General features: G+C 46.3%; 1 protein-coding gene across 3 annotated transcripts in view; it reads left to right on the top strand.

Moving 5' to 3' along the window:
- COL16A1 (collagen type XVI alpha 1 chain) overlaps positions 1–17151 on the top strand; it is an 831382-nt gene that overhangs the window by 790140 nt on the left and 24091 nt on the right. For all 3 annotated transcript variants that reach the window (XM_086955641.1, XM_086955640.1, XM_086955639.1), the window contains 2 exons: positions 2779–2814; positions 3462–3506. In XM_086955641.1, coding sequence (XP_086811767.1) covers positions 2779–2814; positions 3462–3506 — 81 coding nt within the window. The remainder of the gene's footprint in view (positions 1–2778; positions 2815–3461; positions 3507–17151) is intronic.

Here is a 17151-nt window from a genome sequence, read left to right as displayed (position 1 = left end):
ACAGAGTTGGCATAGGAACTGGCATACTGGTAGTGGAGGACCTTGTGGAGAGCCATGGACCCTGGCCATTAGTGGTGAGGCTTCTTGACTCCGCCAGTGGTAGAAGCGCTCTTGCGGGCACCCTTGGTAGTCAGCTGTTTGTGAGATGCTTTCCCTCCGATTGACTTGCGGCCGGTCTGCTTCCTATGGGCCATAGAGAGAGCGTGAACTGTTTCTATACGATATACAAGATACTAGTTTTTCCATTTCAGGATGTCTGGCCGATAAAGTCATCACTAACAGATATACTGAGTTGACATATTAACAAACTTGTGACAATGTATTTAAACCAGTGTTCTACTTACATCTTCCAAAATCAAATCTGACACCCCAGGCTTTTTGAAGTCCATTAGTGTGGTGTTGGGTACGTCTGTTGGAAAAGTTTTTCCACCAGTGCCAAGATTCTAGGACCTTCAGGATATGATTTAGATGTTTACTTCCTCAGTGAGTTTTCCCATTCTTTATGGTCTGTGCTTGCTGGGGCTCATGATACATACAATGTTCTAGTTTACCAAACATGGCTGAGACTAGTGTGCCTGAAATGGCCTCTCAAAAGCTAGTGGAACCAGTATTAAGGAAGACTTTCCACATCATTGTGATGTTTCAATCACTGCTTGTCACCATTCAGTAGTGTGTCGATACAAACAATTTGATGACTGGCCAGATGTTTCAGCCTTAGAAGAGGTCAAGATCATATCATAACAGATGCAATGCTAACAAGATGGAATGGTCACAAGAACTAGATCAGACAAAAACTGCCTCCTTATAAACATGTTGGAGCTATCGAGATTCATTGGAGTTGATTGCTTTTTATCCTTCCCCGTGGGACATATGTAGAAATAGCGCTACCGCTGCTTCATTCTCGAAGAAACCAGGCGTGGTAGTGTTGGGTCATCTTTTTATGTAAGCTCTGTAAACGTAGCACTGTACCTCAAGCACCGAGATATGCCTGAGGCCAAATCATTTGGTGGTTGCTCACAACACACAACTGGATCATTTTAGCGGGTTGAAGAGGGATCATGAGTGGGAGCTGAAAACAAAAATGCTTACATCCATTTTGGAGTCCTGGGGTTGAGCCAAGGTTGCTCTGTTTAAGACTTGATGCTTATCTCTCAAAATAAGAAGCAAATAAACTACATGGATAGTGAAGAATTGATTTTACACACTTGTTATCCTGTGTACTCTTTCTATACTTGCCTTGGTGCATGTGGAGATATGTGCAGGTATGGTTCTGTGCCATCATATCTGAAGAGGCTGGGTGGATCCACGCCTGCAGTCAGGCTGGCATCTCCTAGGACGGTGACGGGGTAGAAATGGGGAAAATGTTTTTGGATTGTGTCCGACACCTGTGAAGAGCATCAAAGTTGTTGAATCTTCTGGAAGGTAGAGTGTCGAACACAAAGAGGTTTAAAGGGGTAGGAACATATTCTTTGTGCACTGTGAGAGATTAGTGTTTAAAATATTGGCATGTACAGGTTGTGTGATTATGATGTGATCTGGCTGTATGAACAGTGTGTGTTTGTATGGGAGAGAAAGAGAGAGAGCTGGAGATGTATGAGAAGGCTGTCTTTGATATGTGATTATGTGAGCTTGGAGCATGTTTGAGGAATAGCTGTGGAGCTGCGAGTGTGCTTGACCTATGGCTCGCAATAGCTGTGTGAGCAGGTTTCTTTGAGAAATAGTTGTATGGGTTGGGAGTGTGCTTGAGCTATAGCTGTGTGCGCAGTGTCCTTGCTTGAGCTACAGCTGCATGAGCTGGGAGTGTGCTTGAGCTATGGCTGTGAACAGCATGTGTGCTTGAGTTATGCTTCGTGAGCTTGAAGTGTGCTTGAGCTATGGCAGCAAATGGTTGGTTGATCCTCATGTGTGCTTGAGGTATAGCTGTGTGAGCTGGGAGTGTCATTGACCTATATTTGTGTGAGGTGGGAATATCCTCGAAATATAGTTGTACGAGCAGAATGTGTGCTTGACATATAGTTGTGTGAGCTGGGAGTGTGCTTGAGCAGTGGTTGTGAGCAGCATGTGTGCTAGAGCTATAGCTGTGTGAGCTGGGATTGTGCTTGAGCAGTGATTGTGAATAGTTTTGTGAGCAGCATGTGTGCTAGAGCTATAGCTGTGTGAGCTGGGAGTGTGCTTTAGCAGTGGTTGTGAGCAACATGTGTGCTAGAGCTATAGCTGTGTGAGCTTGGAGTGTGCTTGAGCAGTGGCTGTGAATAGTTTTGTGAGCATCATGTGTGCTAGAGCTGTGTGAGCTGGGAGTGTGCTTGAGCAGTGGCTGTGAATAGTTTTGTGAGCAGCATTTGTGCTAGAGCTGTGTGAGCTGGGAGTGTGCTTGAGCAGTGGCTGTGAATAGTTTTGTGAGCATCATGTGTGCTAGAGCTGTATGAGCTGGGAGTGTGCTTGAGCAGTGGCTGTGAATAGTTTTGTGAGCAGCATGTGTGCTAGAGCTTTGTGAGCTGGGTGTGTGCTTGAGCAGTGGCTGTGAATAGTTTTGTGAGCAGCATGTGTGCTAGAGCTTTGTGAGCTGGGTGTGTGCTTGAGAGTGGCTGTGAATAGTTTTGTGAGCATCATGTGTGCTAGAGCTGTGTGAGCTGGGTGTGTGCTTGAGAGTGGCTGTGAATAGTTTTGTGAGCAGCATGTGTGCTAGAGCTACAGCTGTGCGCGCACATCGCATATGGGACCATGTGATTACACGAGGGGGTTTCGGTCTTCATGTGCTTGCTCTGCTTCTTTTGACAGGGAGAGATGGGGCCAGAAGGAGCAGTTGGAAAAGAGGTTGGTGCCTATTGCACGTTTCAATCCTATTTTTTGATTGTCTTTCCATTCTCTTGGTCTCAAATGCTCAAAATAGGATATCTTTTTTATCTTCAAAGACGGTTTCTTATATTTTATTTCAGTTATGTATTGCTCTCTTTCTTTCACCTCTCTTTTCTCATAGCTCCACATTTGCACTGCAATATCTAGATTATTTTTATTTTGTATCTTGTGTCTTATGTTCTTTCATTTGGTGCTCTATATCCCCACAGTTTCGTTCTTCCTCTTATTCTGTCACTTTACCCCCACCATCTTGCTGTCTCTTTTTTTTCACTTTCTTTTCTCTGTCACTCACTTCTCATAATTTCAAACTTTACTCAAAATACTCGTTCTTTGCTCCCCACTTCGTTCCCATCTGCCCTTTTATCTTACTTTTGTTCCATCTCTATCTCTCACACTCTCAAACTTTTTCACATACTTTGTTATTGTGCCCACTCATTCCTATCCCATATTGTTGTTTTCTTTCTTTACATTCCTTTGTGCAGTCCTCTTTTATGTATTCCTCTAGTTCCACTTTTCTCTCCTTCTCTTCTCTTTCACTCTCTCTCACTCTTCTCTGTTACCCCCTGACCTTCTCTGTTTTCTTTTCTTTCCCTGCTTTGCTACAGGGTGCACCGGGGAAACCAGGAGTGCCAGGAGATGCAGGGGCGAAGGTGAGTAGCCATCAGTGAAATGCCAGTCATGAGCAGATATTCTACTGCCTTTTCGAAAGAGATTGATGTTGGAAACGGTGCAAAACTCGAGGATGAGGTGCGGCCGGAACACACCACAAGATGAGACCCTGTTTCCCGCCAGTTCTCAAAAGGAGCACGTGCTGGTGCCTCGACATCCAATTAATTCTAGAATTTTGCACTTTGCACGCATTTATCCTGGATTTTGACGCACTCTATTGCAATAATCCCAATCTAGAATGATGTCATTGTGTGAGGATATTAGCAGAGTATGTGCGGTTATGGAGAGGTCTCGGTTTAATTAGAGTTGTTTAATGAAAAGCTGTCTTTTGGCCAATCCTAAAGAATCTACATTTTCTCGGTTGTGAGAGGGGACATTTGGAGGGCGGGTTTGGAGGGAGTAGCCTGCTGCAAAGTTTGGCCTTTTGTATTCTAAATGCTCCTGGTTATTGCAAGCACCTGAACAATAGCACATTCTTGCTGTGGCCTCCTGTGGGTGTGGCAGCTCGTTCACCAGAGACTCTGCATACCCCACTGTTGTTTTCTGTAGAGGTGCTTTAAGGTACTTTTTATTTGCTCATTGGTCAACTGAACATTTTATTTCCTCAGTTCGTTCTGATTTTTACCTTTTTTTGTTTTTACTACGGACTGTGTAGTTCAAATGGTTAAGACCAAAATCTCCCTGGCACGTACGGAGTACAAAACTGCACTCACAAACAGGAAGAGGGAAGTATATAATCAAGATTAGGAACTTTTGGAATATGCGTCTCGGGATGGGACAGTAAATCCTTCTGGGACTTAGTAAAGTTAATTCGATCCAGGAGTTTGCTGGGGCTCGAGATTTGATCAATATCTTATCACTCTTGATCTAAACCCGATTCTGGTCGGCTGAATCTTTATTGCCTGTCATTGAGGAAAGAAGGTGCATCTAATACCAGGTTAGTTCAATCAATAACGGGCTTGACTCGGAAAAACCACAGACTACTTCTAGCTTTCAAAGGTTTATTATAAAATCAATATAAGTTGCAAGTACAGGCATCTCAAAATGAGATTCACGAGATATACGGGCCCAACTACATACATGTGCTCTCTGAAAACCCTCAGACGAGCCACGAAAACTACAAGTACCAATTCTAAAAATAATAGGGCTACCAGCATGGACACGTATTGAGATCTCTCTGACATTTACAGCAGGAGGGAAAATACAGGTTAGGCTGTCCCTACCCTGATCTGGATGGTATCCCTACTTAACAAGCTCTCATCCTACCAAAAGGTGTCAGTTGTGAATGACTTCCTAAGAAGGATCACCCACTCTTAATCTCTAAGTGGAAACCTATATTCGCCAGTCATGACCCCTCTCTGCCTACCCATCCGCTCTCTGAAGGGTCCTCAGGCATCTGCTCTACCTCCACCCAGGGGTGCTGTCCCTAATACAAAACAATAACATTCTGAGACGCCCCTCGGGAGACGCCCCTTCACGTGATGTTTTCTTCTGGCTTTTTCCATGATCTTCCCCGTTGAGCCTCGTGCGTTAGAGTTGACCTTGCTTCTCAGACTCGTCTCCGGCCCGCTGATACACCCCAACATTCTCGAACCCTCCTACATGTCTGCGTTGAACTCCTAAACAGTTCTCTATTCATCTCATTATTAATTTGGACCCCCTCACATTTGCAGACAGACATCTGTAGCTGGATCCCCATTCCCATAGACTTCTAACAGAAGTTTGCAACAATTTCTAGACACAAGTCGGCCTGTGCCTTTACGTGCAGATTAAACATTTAGGCCTACAACCCTTCTCGCAGCAGTTAACTAATATAACATGTTAGCATCATTTCTGAATTAATAAAAAGAACTCACATCTATGGAATATAGATCTAACGAATAAACAACATTAATTATAACAATTGTGCTGTCCATGTAAATGAAAGGTATACCATTCTAACTCTTTCAGGCATGGCCATGTGGCCTGTTCCCTTCTGTGCTTTGCAGCACGACCTTTTCCCATTAGCAGCTACATTTATCATGGACCTTGATTAATCACATCTAATAAGGTTATACATTTCATACTCGTTTCTACATTAGTTCCACTTCTATATGTATATTCTCTACGTTGGCTACACAGTTCAGATATAGGTGAATATAATATTCGCACTCATGGCATTTCTCCTCATGACTTGTGCGTACTACATGTAATTCGGATATACTCATATATTTTACTCAGTTTACGCTCTCTCAGTTCCCCCCTTTGATGACCTCTCGGGGTCATCACCAATACTTAAACTGAAGTAATTGCTAGTGCTCCTCGTTTCTGCGTTTCTAGAGCCCTCAAGCTCCTATACTGATTGTCTTGTATAGCAGCCAATCTCTGCAGCTGCTCTCTTCTGGATCTTTCCAACTCCTTTGATCTATACCATTGATACAGCCTCACCAATCCCCACAACATGATCACACAGATCACTATTATGATGATAGGTTTTAGGATGTACCAAACAAAGCTCCTTCCTATGTTGGCGAACCAACCTCCAACTTCACCCATTCCATGACCCACTTTTTCCCAAACATTTTCTTTTGATAGGTCTTCGATCTCCTTGTGAATATTAGTTATATTCATAATGACCTTTTCTAGAGGCTTTGAATTGTCTGGAATGTAAGTGCAACATTCCTGGACCTTCAAAGCCTTACAGACTCCGCCCTCTTTTGCTAGCAGGACGTCTAATGCAAGCCGGTTTTGAAGCACCATGGCCCTTATCGATTGCATCTCTCCTTCCACCAACATTAAGGACCTAGCAGTGCTAGCAGACAACCTGTCCACGACTGTAGCCAGTCGTCTAATTTTGACATCATTGAGAATCAGTCCTAAAAGAGGAAAAACAGCTCCAAATACATCTCCGACCATTTCTGCATCTCTCAGATCTCTTCTCCCCCTCACTGAGGCCTTGCCCTCGATGATCTCTAAGTCTTGGGCATGGTATATTTTGGGGAAGATGATTGCCAGATAACATGATCCGTACCAGTTGTCAGGCAATCTCACGTAGGCATTTCTCCCACACACAAAGTATACATTTGGAATCACTTGCATTCCTTTCAGGAAGTCCTTGGTATAGTATTCTATATTGAAAGCATGTTCACAACTGACTTCTCCTACGTACACATTTTCGTAATACGTTTTGGCTCTGTGAAGACATAATTTCCCTCTCTGCGTTTTATCTAAAGCTATTGGACCGCTACTACCTTTTCTCTTGTGTGACTTCTCTTCTTCGGTCCAATCTGTTTTCCCCTGTCCTGATTTCTTCAAGATCTTTTGCCTTCTATATCGATCATCCACCTGCCCTATGAACTTCTTCTCGACTTCTGACACCTTGCATGTCAGATTATTTCTACGGGCATGTGAAGTATCTAAAGTAATCCAAGGAATGAAGAACTTGGCCAATCTGTCTTCACTCTTCCAGTAGTCCCATTTGTTCATCTGTTTATAATTTGGGACTTCTGGTAACACAGAATCATAATTGGAGAAATAGTATTCAAAACTATCTCTCCCATAAAATATACTAAGCAATAAGCTACATGTAATGCCATATGTCAGCGGGAGGTGATGATATCTAATGCCTTCATCTACAGACGCCGGCAACTGCATGCAGACATAGCAGTCCTTAACCTCCATGGCATCCACGTATTCATACAGAAGTTTAGCATAAGCGTTTGACCTATAGTCGCCTTGGGACTCATCTATGTGTAACCTACGGGCTTCTGCTGCTAATAACGCTTTCCCCTGTACATTTTCTCCCTTATTACTAGCAACAGTGGGTTTCGATGTCACTACAGCCTTGTCATCAGTTACCTTTGCTTCACTCTCATGTCCCATAACATAAGATACAGTTACAACTAAAGCTATAAGGAAAATCACTCCTACTATTAATGTGCCTATTATACATTTGGCCTTTCTGTTTGGGGTGCCGGTCTCCATTTCTTCAGATGGTACTAAACTTTTCTTTCCTGTATCACAAAGTTCTTTTCTTTCTGCTCCTTTACAGTCTCTTTTGATCTTCCAGTCTTTAGAACCACCTGTGGAACTGGCACTCCTCTTTTGCAATGTCTTCCAAGCTCTTTACACAGACATCCCTAGCCCTTCTCCGTCGACTTATAGGGAAGTCCCTACAATTCTCTGCTTCCTGGGCGCTAGGTAATCTTCTTTCTCTTCTCGCTTATTTACAAAGTCTTTTAAGCATCTACTATAAGGCCTGGGCCTGCGGCTTGAATAGCATAATTCAATATTTCCAAACGAAGGATATTCTCCTCATGGTCTGTTACCTTGTTTCCAAAATCGGGGATTGCAGTTCAGTGAAAAACATGTGCTTTAACTTGCTTAAGCGGGGAGGGCTGGGGAGTGTGAAAGTTAGTGTCCCTTCTGCTTCGACTCCGGGCACTAACAGCTTTACTTCCACCTTGATGATAGGTTCAGAGCAGGACACCAGCACCGCCCTGATCCTCCCTGTCGCTCGTTCCCAAGACATCTGTCTCCAGATATGTCCACTCAGGGGTGGCGTACCTCCTGTTTGGCACACGTATCCTTCTTGATCTTCTTGGATCTGGTGCTGCAGCGCCCTGAGCACCTTCCTCCTGATCTGAGTCTTCCGATATTGGAGCAAGGGTTCTCTCTGGCGTTGACCTCAGACTTGTACTCCTTCTCGGCGGCCAACTGGCTTCTCCACGCCTTACCCTTCTGCTCCTTCTCCTTCGGCTTGACTCGCGTTCTCTGTCGGCTGGGTCGGAGTCTGACTCGTCCTCCCAGCTACTTCCTCCTTCTGTAGCGTCGTCCGTTTCACTGTTGTACTGACCGTCCTCAGCCTGGTCAGACACACTTCCAGCTTCTTCTTGCACCTCTACAGCTTGGCTGGCCCCCTCTGTGGCTTCTCTGTCCGTTTCCAGACTTTCATCCGAGAGAGGAGCTGTGTCTTCCAGAGGTGCTGGAACCCTCCGCGTATGCGACGCGTGGATCCAGTTGGGCAGACTTCCCACCTTTACCGCTGTGTTCGTGATCAGGATGACCTGGTAGGGCCCTCGCCAACGAACATCTAGGCAGCTTCTTCTCACGTGTTTTTTCACCAGGACCCAGTCCCCAGGATACAGGTCATGACACGGGCCCTGGCACGATGGAACCTCGGCAGCCTGCACCTGAAGGGACACAGAATGAATGGCGTCAGACAGCCCCTTACAATAGTCCAGGATCATATCATCTGTGATGTTTAACAGTGCAGCCGTCGGCACAGACGGCAGTCTCATTGCTCTCCCCATTAACACCTCATGCGGTGATAATCCTGTCCTCCTGTCTGGGGTACTACGAATGCTCATGAGGACTAAGGGCAGAGCATCAGGCCAACTCAGGGACGTTGATGAGCACATCTTGGCAATCCGGGATTTTATAGTGCAGTTCATTTGTTCCACAATTCCTGAAGCTTCTGGTCGATAGCTGCAGTGCAACTTCTGGTCAATGTTTAAAGCCGCACAAATCATCTTTACAAGCTCGCTGTTAAAATGTGTTCCCCTATCTGATTCCAAAGAGGCCGGCACCCCGAACCTCGGAATGAGCTCTCTAAGCAAAAGTTTGGCTACTGTGAGGGTGTCGCACCTGCGTGTAGGGTATGCCTCGACCCATCGTGAAAATATACAAACAACCACCAGGACATAACGAAGGCGGTTGCATCTTGGCATTTCTATGAAATCTATTTGCATCCTATTGAATGGCCCTCCTGACCTCCCTATGTGGCTTAGAGCAACTGGTGTTCTCTTCCCTATGTTCAGCTGCTGACAGGTCACACAGCGCTGGCACACTGATTCTGCTGCTACTCTGAATTTCGGGTTATACCAGGTCTGCCTGAATACTCTCAGCATAGCATCCCTTCCTAGGTGTGCTGGACCATGAATCAGCCTAGCCATTGGGCTCACCATCTCATTGGGTAATACTGCTCTTCCATCTGCTGACACCCAGAAATGGGCCTCGCCTAGCACACATCCTGCAGTTTTCCATGTTTGCTTTTCAAAGTCTGGTGCATTTTCTTGCATACCCCTTAAGTCGTCCCAGGAGTCAACAGTTTCCAAAACCATAGCTAATTCAGTTCTGACATGTATTCCACCCACTTCCACCTCCGTGAAAGAGTACCCTTGTTCTGCGCAATACCTTGCGACTTCGTCGGCATATCTATTGCCTTGTGACACGAAGTCCATATTTTTGGTATGCGCGGTACATTTCACAACAGCGATAGATGCTGGACATTGCAAAGCTTCCAACAGTAATCGAACAAACTCTCCATTACGAATAGGAGAGCCTGAAGAAGTCATGTAACCTCTTTGAGACCACAACTGCCCGTAATCATGAACTACCCCGTAACCGTATTGGCTATCGGTGTATATGGTGACTCGAATTTGTTTGCTTGCCAGGCAGGCACGCGTTAATGCAACAATTTCAGCTACCTGAGCGGAGTGTACTCCTTCCAGGCATCCGGCTTCCACAACTCCCATTATTGTACATACAGCGTAAGCTGCTCTCAACTGCCCAACTTCGTCCCTTACACATGAGCCATCGACAAAGAAAACTTCGTCTGGGTCAGTCAGTGGCTCATCAACGATGTCGGGTCTCGGTTTGGTGCATAGTTCAGTCACATCAAGGCAGTCATGGTCTGTACATTCATCCTCATCCTCGATATCTCTTGGAAGTGGCATCAAGGTAGCAGGGTTCAAAACAGAGCATCTCTTGAGGGTCACGTTCTCTGCAGCAAGAATGACTTGCTCATAGCGCGTGAGCCTGCTATTGGTCAGATGCTGTGTTTTGGTCCTGGTCATCAACAGTTCAACAGAATGGGGCACGTATACCTCTAACGGGTGCCCCATGACAATGTTCTCACATCTTTCAATACTGACACCTGTTGCGGCAACGGATTTGAGACATCCGGGCAACGCTGCAGCTACTGGATCTAAAGTAGCTCAGAAGTAGGCAACTGGTCTACGGGCATTCCCATGGATTTGGACTAACACAGCCAAAGCACAACCCTCTCTCTCACAAGAATAGAGCAAAAATTTTTTATTGTAATCCGGCATTCCCAGAGCAGGAGCACGACACAGGTCCTCTCTCAGCTGCAGGAACGCCATCAAACAGTCCTTGTCCCATGGTACCGGATCACTCACCTCCTTGTGTGTCAGTTTTTGTAGTGGTTTTGCTTTCAGTGAAAAGTTGGCTATCCACTGTCGGCAATACCCCACCATCCCTAGGAACATTCTGACCTCTCTCTGTGTTTTAGGCGCATTCATTTTCATGATCGCCTCGATTCTGTCTGGTGACACTTTTCGTTTGCCTTTCTCAATTCTGTGTCCCAAGTACTGCACTTCTGTCAGGCAATACTGCAATTTCCCCGGGGACACCTTATGCCCATTTACAGCTAGGTGATTTAGCAAAGCAATGGAGTCCTCCCTGCAAGCTTCCTCTGTTTCTGACGCCACAAGCAGGTCTTCTATGTACTGGACCAGAACTGACTTCTGGGGCAGCACTAGACTTTCAAGATTTTTCTTCAACAGCTGGTTAAAGATCGATGGGCTTTCTGTATACCCCTGGGGGATACGACACCATGTTAATACGCGATCTTCCAGCTTAAATGCGAAAAGAAAATGGCTCTCCTCGTCCAAAGGGATCGAGAAGAAAGCCTGGCACAGGTCTATCACCGTAAACCACTCAGCTTGGAACGGTATCTGAAACAGTATCACTGATGGATTCGGTACCACTGGACAACATGAAACGACTATGTTATTAATCTTTCGAAGGTCCTGCACTATTCTGAACTTCCCATTCGGTTTCTGCAAACCCATAATCGGGGAGTTACATGGACTACCCACGATTTCTTTCAGTATTCCCTGCTTGATCATGGACTCGATCACGGGCTTTATACCGGCAAGCGTTTCTGGAGTCAATTTATACTGGGGTGTTCTTGGAAACTCAGCATGCGGTTTTACTACTATCTTAACTGGTTCTACTCCCTTAACTAGCCCGATTTCCTCCCCAGTGAAATCCCACACTCCCGGGGCCACGGTCTCCCTTAGGTCCCATGGAAGCTCATCCACTGTCAAGGTGGGATATAGTTCCACACATATTCTCGAGTTTGCGACCTTGAAATCTGCGTCATCGTCGTTGGTCAATACCTCCACTCCCTGAGGTGTGCAGTATATTGTACAATTTAATTTACACAAAAGGTCTCTTCCTAGCAGACACACAGGACTAGAATCGCAAACCACAAACTGATGCTCATCACTGTATTTCCCTATTTTCACCTGTACTGGTTCCGTCAATTGGCTGGTTATTCTCCTGTTTGCGACCCCCACCACTTGTATTGTCTCTCCAGACATGGGCAGGCCTGGAACTGCGGCTGATCTGATCGTGGATCGAGTGGCTCCTGTGTCCACTAGGAATGTCGTGGGGCACCCTGCCACTTCGGCCTCAACATAGGGTCCCCTCTGATCCACCTCCAAGGCTGCCCCTAGGGTGCAGTCCTCTCTTTCCACTCTCTGTCCAGTTAGTGGGTCTATGTAATAGCATTCCTCTCCACCTACAAACAGAGGCATCTGTCTATATGTCTTACCCATAGTCCCTACTCTGGGTGGCTGAGGGAACTGGGCTCATGGAGGAGGGGTCCCCCCTTTGAGCACCTTTCCCTGGTATGGCGTTACTCCTCTCGCAGGCGTACTCTGGACCTCTTCCTCCTCTACCTCCTGTTCTCCAATTTCTACGTTGTAGGGACACTCGCGTTTCCAATGCCCCACCTCGTTACACTGGTGGCACCTAGTCGTTTTCTTTAAGGCAGCTATGTCTATCCTGGGTTTAAAGGTGGAGTTCTCTTCATTGCCCTTATTCTGGCTATACTGTTTCTTACCCCCAGTACCTGTTCCCTGTTGCTGCTGCTGTGGCCCCCCTTTAGCTGACTGCATCTGTACCACCATCAATTTTTCCTTTAGCTTCTTTGCTTTAGAATCTATCTCATCACAACAGTACCTAGCATATCTCAGGATTTCATCTAAAGGTTTGTTTTGCCAACAAATCAAGTGTTGCTGAATCATTAGACTAATGTCTGGTCTTAGACCCAAAACAAATTTAGACACAAACTGCCCTATGTCTTTAGGATCCATTACGTCCAACCCGCTGTACTGCTTGAAGGCTTTCAACAATCTCTCATAATATTCATGAACTGTCTCTTTGGGCTCCTGTCTAGTTCGATCTATTTTGACCCAATCTATGTCCTGCATTGGCACCTTATCTTTCAGCCAAGTCATCACTCTCTCATATTTGGCCATTACTGTCTCGGACGGTCCATTAGTCCGTGTATCCCTCTCTGGTTCCAATGTGGGCCACTCGGCACTAACTTTGCATGCTGTCCACAAGTCTCCTGGTACCACTATATCGAACAGAGTGTTCAGATCTATCCATAGGACTTTAGAGATTTTTACAAACCTCTCTACTTGCTTGTACCACTCTACCGGGTTCTCCCTCAATTTTGGGAAGGAGTTGGTAAAAGCAGCTAAATCTCCCCTACTCCATGGCACATGCACGTAATTCCCATTTGCAACTTCACGCAAAGGGTATGCCTCTATTCCCTGCAATCCTCCAGGTGTCGTACCAAGCATGCTTCTCCTGACGGTCCCTTTCTTGGACCACCTCTCTTCCCATTTGTCCAATGCCCTCCACGTCCTTATTCCTGCGATCAGCTCCCTTATGTGTGTTTTTAACCCTATTATTCTTCTCTCATCTAAATCTCGATCCGTATAATGTAGCCTATGGTTACCCTGTAATGCTTTGGTCCTCGACAGGTCTACCGTGTATTTTTCTGCTAATTCGACTAACTTCTCATGTGCTGCCCTTGCTTTTCGTGTGACATCTTTCGACATGAACAGTATCTCATCCTGTTCATACATGTCCATTCTTTCTAAGGGCAAGGTACCGTCCACCATATCATCTAGATCAGACTTTAAGGTAGCAACATCGAGTCTTTTGGCTTTTATCTCTGCTCTCAGTATATCCTTATTAGGTGGCCCATTGGTTTCTCTTCCGTCCCAGCTCCGGGCTCTACGCTTAGGGTCAGGGGAGTTAAGGGGAGTCCTCCCTTGTTCCCATCTCTCTAGGTCCCATGCTCGCCCATCTTGCCTCGGGGGATGATGGAACACAAGCCTGTTTCCCTCATTCCCACTTTGTCCATTCTCTCTGGGCTCTCTTATTTCGCGACAGGATTCTTTGCTGTCCTCCACCCTATCGCTATTCTCCCTCTGCCTGGTGTCACTCAGTATCTTGTAAGACTCTTCTCGACTCCCTATTTCCCCCAGACCCCGTTCTCGTCCGCGCTCCCAATGGTTATGGCAAAGTCTCTTGCGACTCCCATTCTGTCCGTCCTGTCCAGACGCATGGTGAGTGCACTTAAAGCTGTTTCTATACTCCTGTGTTCTCCTATCCTCTCCGCTGTGAATTCGGCAAGACACCCCCTCACACTCAGGGCTTCTGGTAGGGCAAGGGTCTCTGCTACTATCTTGTCCCTTCTCGCCCCACCCTGGGTGACTTTCATCCGCTCCGCAATGAGTCCGGGTTCTGCTATCTTGGCTTTCCCTTTCTGCTTCTGCAGCTATGATGCTCTTGTGAGCCTCTACTGCCTCATCCCATTTTTTCATGTACTCGTTTAGCTCCTGGAAGGATTTGCGTCCTGACCCCCTTAGATCCGTCGGCCATCTAGGTCCCTCCGGATCTCCTGTTGTGTGTACTGGGGTGCTCCAATCCCTCGGCTTGGGCATCTGACTTGAGGAGGTGATTGTATCGTTCCTCCTTACCATCTCTGCTCTCTCCCTGTCCTTTCTTACCTGTTCCTCCCCTCTGGCTCTCTCTGGGTCATAAATCGATACAATAGGGCCTATAGTAACAGGTACTTGCAGGGCATCTGGCAGTGCGTAGGAAGTGGCACACTCTGTTTCTGGGGCCCTCTGTACCACAAACCTTCCGACTACCTGCTGCACCGGATTAGGTTGGGACAGTTCTTTCTTCGCAGGGGGATCCCAATCAGTTATGGAAAGCGGTCCATTTTCCCCTACGCTAGCCCCCCTTTCCCGGCTTTGTTCCTCGTTACCTGTCTCTTTGTTGTATGGGGGTGGCCTATCTGTTAGTAACCTATTTATCAGGCTGTCCTCTGTCTCGCTCTCATCATCTTCCTCACATGGATTTTTGTTTGGGGTCACTTCTAACACTGGGTACAATTTGTTTACTTCAATGTTATGTACTCTCCATCTTTTAGCATCCGCATCCCACTTAGCATCTTGCACTGCTCTTACCGATCGTTTCACCCTTTCTTGGCGTCTATTCAGGTTTCTCTCGTGCGCCGCCCTAATCCAGGCATTGAGAGCTTCGAACTGGGTCGGTCTAGGCATAGGTCTCATTGAGGTCATAACTGCTTTTAATCGGTGTAGCACCTCTAATCTGAACGTCCCGTGCTTAGGAAACGTCAGTTCCTCATTTCCTTCTGTAATCTTACTCCACTCCGAGATCCACATTATTGTATGTAGCCCCACATTCACCGCCATGTAATAAGCCGGCGTACCCTCCGGCGGGGCTTCTTCCCCTTCATAAGATCTCCGCCTTTCTCTCTTAAATGCCGCTCTTAACCATTTAAAACATTTCATGTTTAAACATACAATTTTCAACCTCGCTATTCTGTTTACTTCCTGATGACAATCCACCAATCCTAGCGCGGCTTTTCTAGCTGGCCTATCACAGCGCGGTCTTGCTCTGGCCGGCCAATCCCAGCGCGGCACTCTCTGACGTCACTAGTCTCCGCTTCGCAGCAGCACCCCTCCTTTCTCAGCTCGTCTCCCGGTCATGCATGCGTCCCATTCATACACTGAAAAATGACTACTTCCAACCAAGCCGTCACTTCTCTTGACTGTACGTCCACAGTCTATCTGTAATTGTCACCACAATTGACGAAACGTCTTCCGTCTCTCCGATAGGTTGCTTACACACAGTAACTTCCGACCAGCGTCCGTTACTCACGCACTCACTCTTACGTTCCCCCTATCTCGGTCCTGCGGGCGATCAATGGTACCTCATGACCCCCTTTACTCTGGTTGACAATTACTCTGGATGTCCGATACACCCGAACCACTTAAGCTCTCTTTGAACTTAAGATTTGCACCGGTTGCGCGCGCTCACAACCTGTCTCACAGTCACTCTACAGGCATTCAACTCCGCTAGACATTACAACATAGATACAATACAGAAACACCGCAATCTAACACGCATGACCCTTTATACTCACTCTCGACCGATACTGCTGCTTTTCTGGTCTCACGTCATCCGGATCTTCTTCGGCGGGCGGTTCTTCCGATCATCGATCTCTAGGGGCCTTGGGGTAAGCTAACCTGGCCTAGGTCACTGTCCTCAAGAAAGCAACCATCCTCTGCTACCAACTGCTGGGGCTCGAGATTTGATCAATATCTTATCACTCTTGATCTAAACCCGATTCTGGTCGGCTGAATCTTTATTGCCTGTCATTGAGGAAAGAAGGTGCATCTAATACCAGGTTAGTTCAATCAATAACGGGCTTGACTCGGAAAAACCACAGACTACTTCTAGCTTTCAAAGGTTTATTTTAAAATCAATATAAGTTGCAAGTACAGGCATCTCAAAATGAGATTCACGAGATATACGGGCCCAACTACATACATGTGCTCTCTGAAAACCCTCAGACGAGCCACGAAAACTACAAGTACCAATTCTAAAAATAATAGGGCTACCAGCATGGACACGTATTGAGATCTCTCTGACATTTACAGCAGGAGGGAAAATACAGGTTAGGCTGTCCCTACCCTGATCTGGATGGTATCCCTACTTAACAAGCTCTCATCCTACCAAAAGGTGTCAGTTGTGAATGACTTCCTAAGAAGATCACCCACTCTTAATCTCTAAGTGGAAACCTATATTCGCCAGTCATGACCCCTCTCTGCCTACCCATCCGCTCTCTGAAGGGTCCTCAGGCATCTGCTCTACCTCCACCCAGGGGTGCTGTCCCTAATACAAAACAATAACATTCTGAGACGCCCCTCGGGAGACGCCCCTTCACGTGATGTTTTCTTCTGGCTTTTTCCATGATCTTCCCCGTTGAGCCTCGTGCGTTAGAGTTGACCTTGCTTCTCAGACTCGTCTCCGGCCCGCTGATACACCCCAACATTCTCGAACCCTCCTACATGTCTGCGTTGAACTCCTAAACAGTTCTCTATTCATCTCATTATTAATTTGGACCCCCTCACATTTGCAGACAGACATCTGTAGCTGGATCCCCATTCCCATAGACTTCTAACAGAAGTTTGCAACAATTTCTAGACACAAGTCGGCCTGTGCCTTTACGTGCAGATTAAACATTTAGGCCTACAACCCTTCTCGCAGCAGTTAACTAATATAACATGTTAGCATCATTTCTGAATTAATAAAAAGAACTCACATCTATGGAATATACATCTAACGAATAAACAACATTAATTATAACAATTGTGCTGTCCATGTAAATGAAAGGTATACCATTCTAACTCTTTCAGGCATGGCCATGTGGCCTGTTCCCTT

Source organism: Lissotriton vulgaris, chromosome 2_1 (assembly GCF_964263255.1).
Source record: "Lissotriton vulgaris chromosome 2_1, aLisVul1.2, whole genome shotgun sequence".
In the NCBI taxonomy this organism is placed as follows: domain Eukaryota; kingdom Metazoa; phylum Chordata; class Amphibia; order Caudata; family Salamandridae; genus Lissotriton; species Lissotriton vulgaris.
The sequence above is the reverse complement of the archived record's forward strand: the minus strand, read 5'-3'. Positions and strand labels throughout refer to the sequence as shown.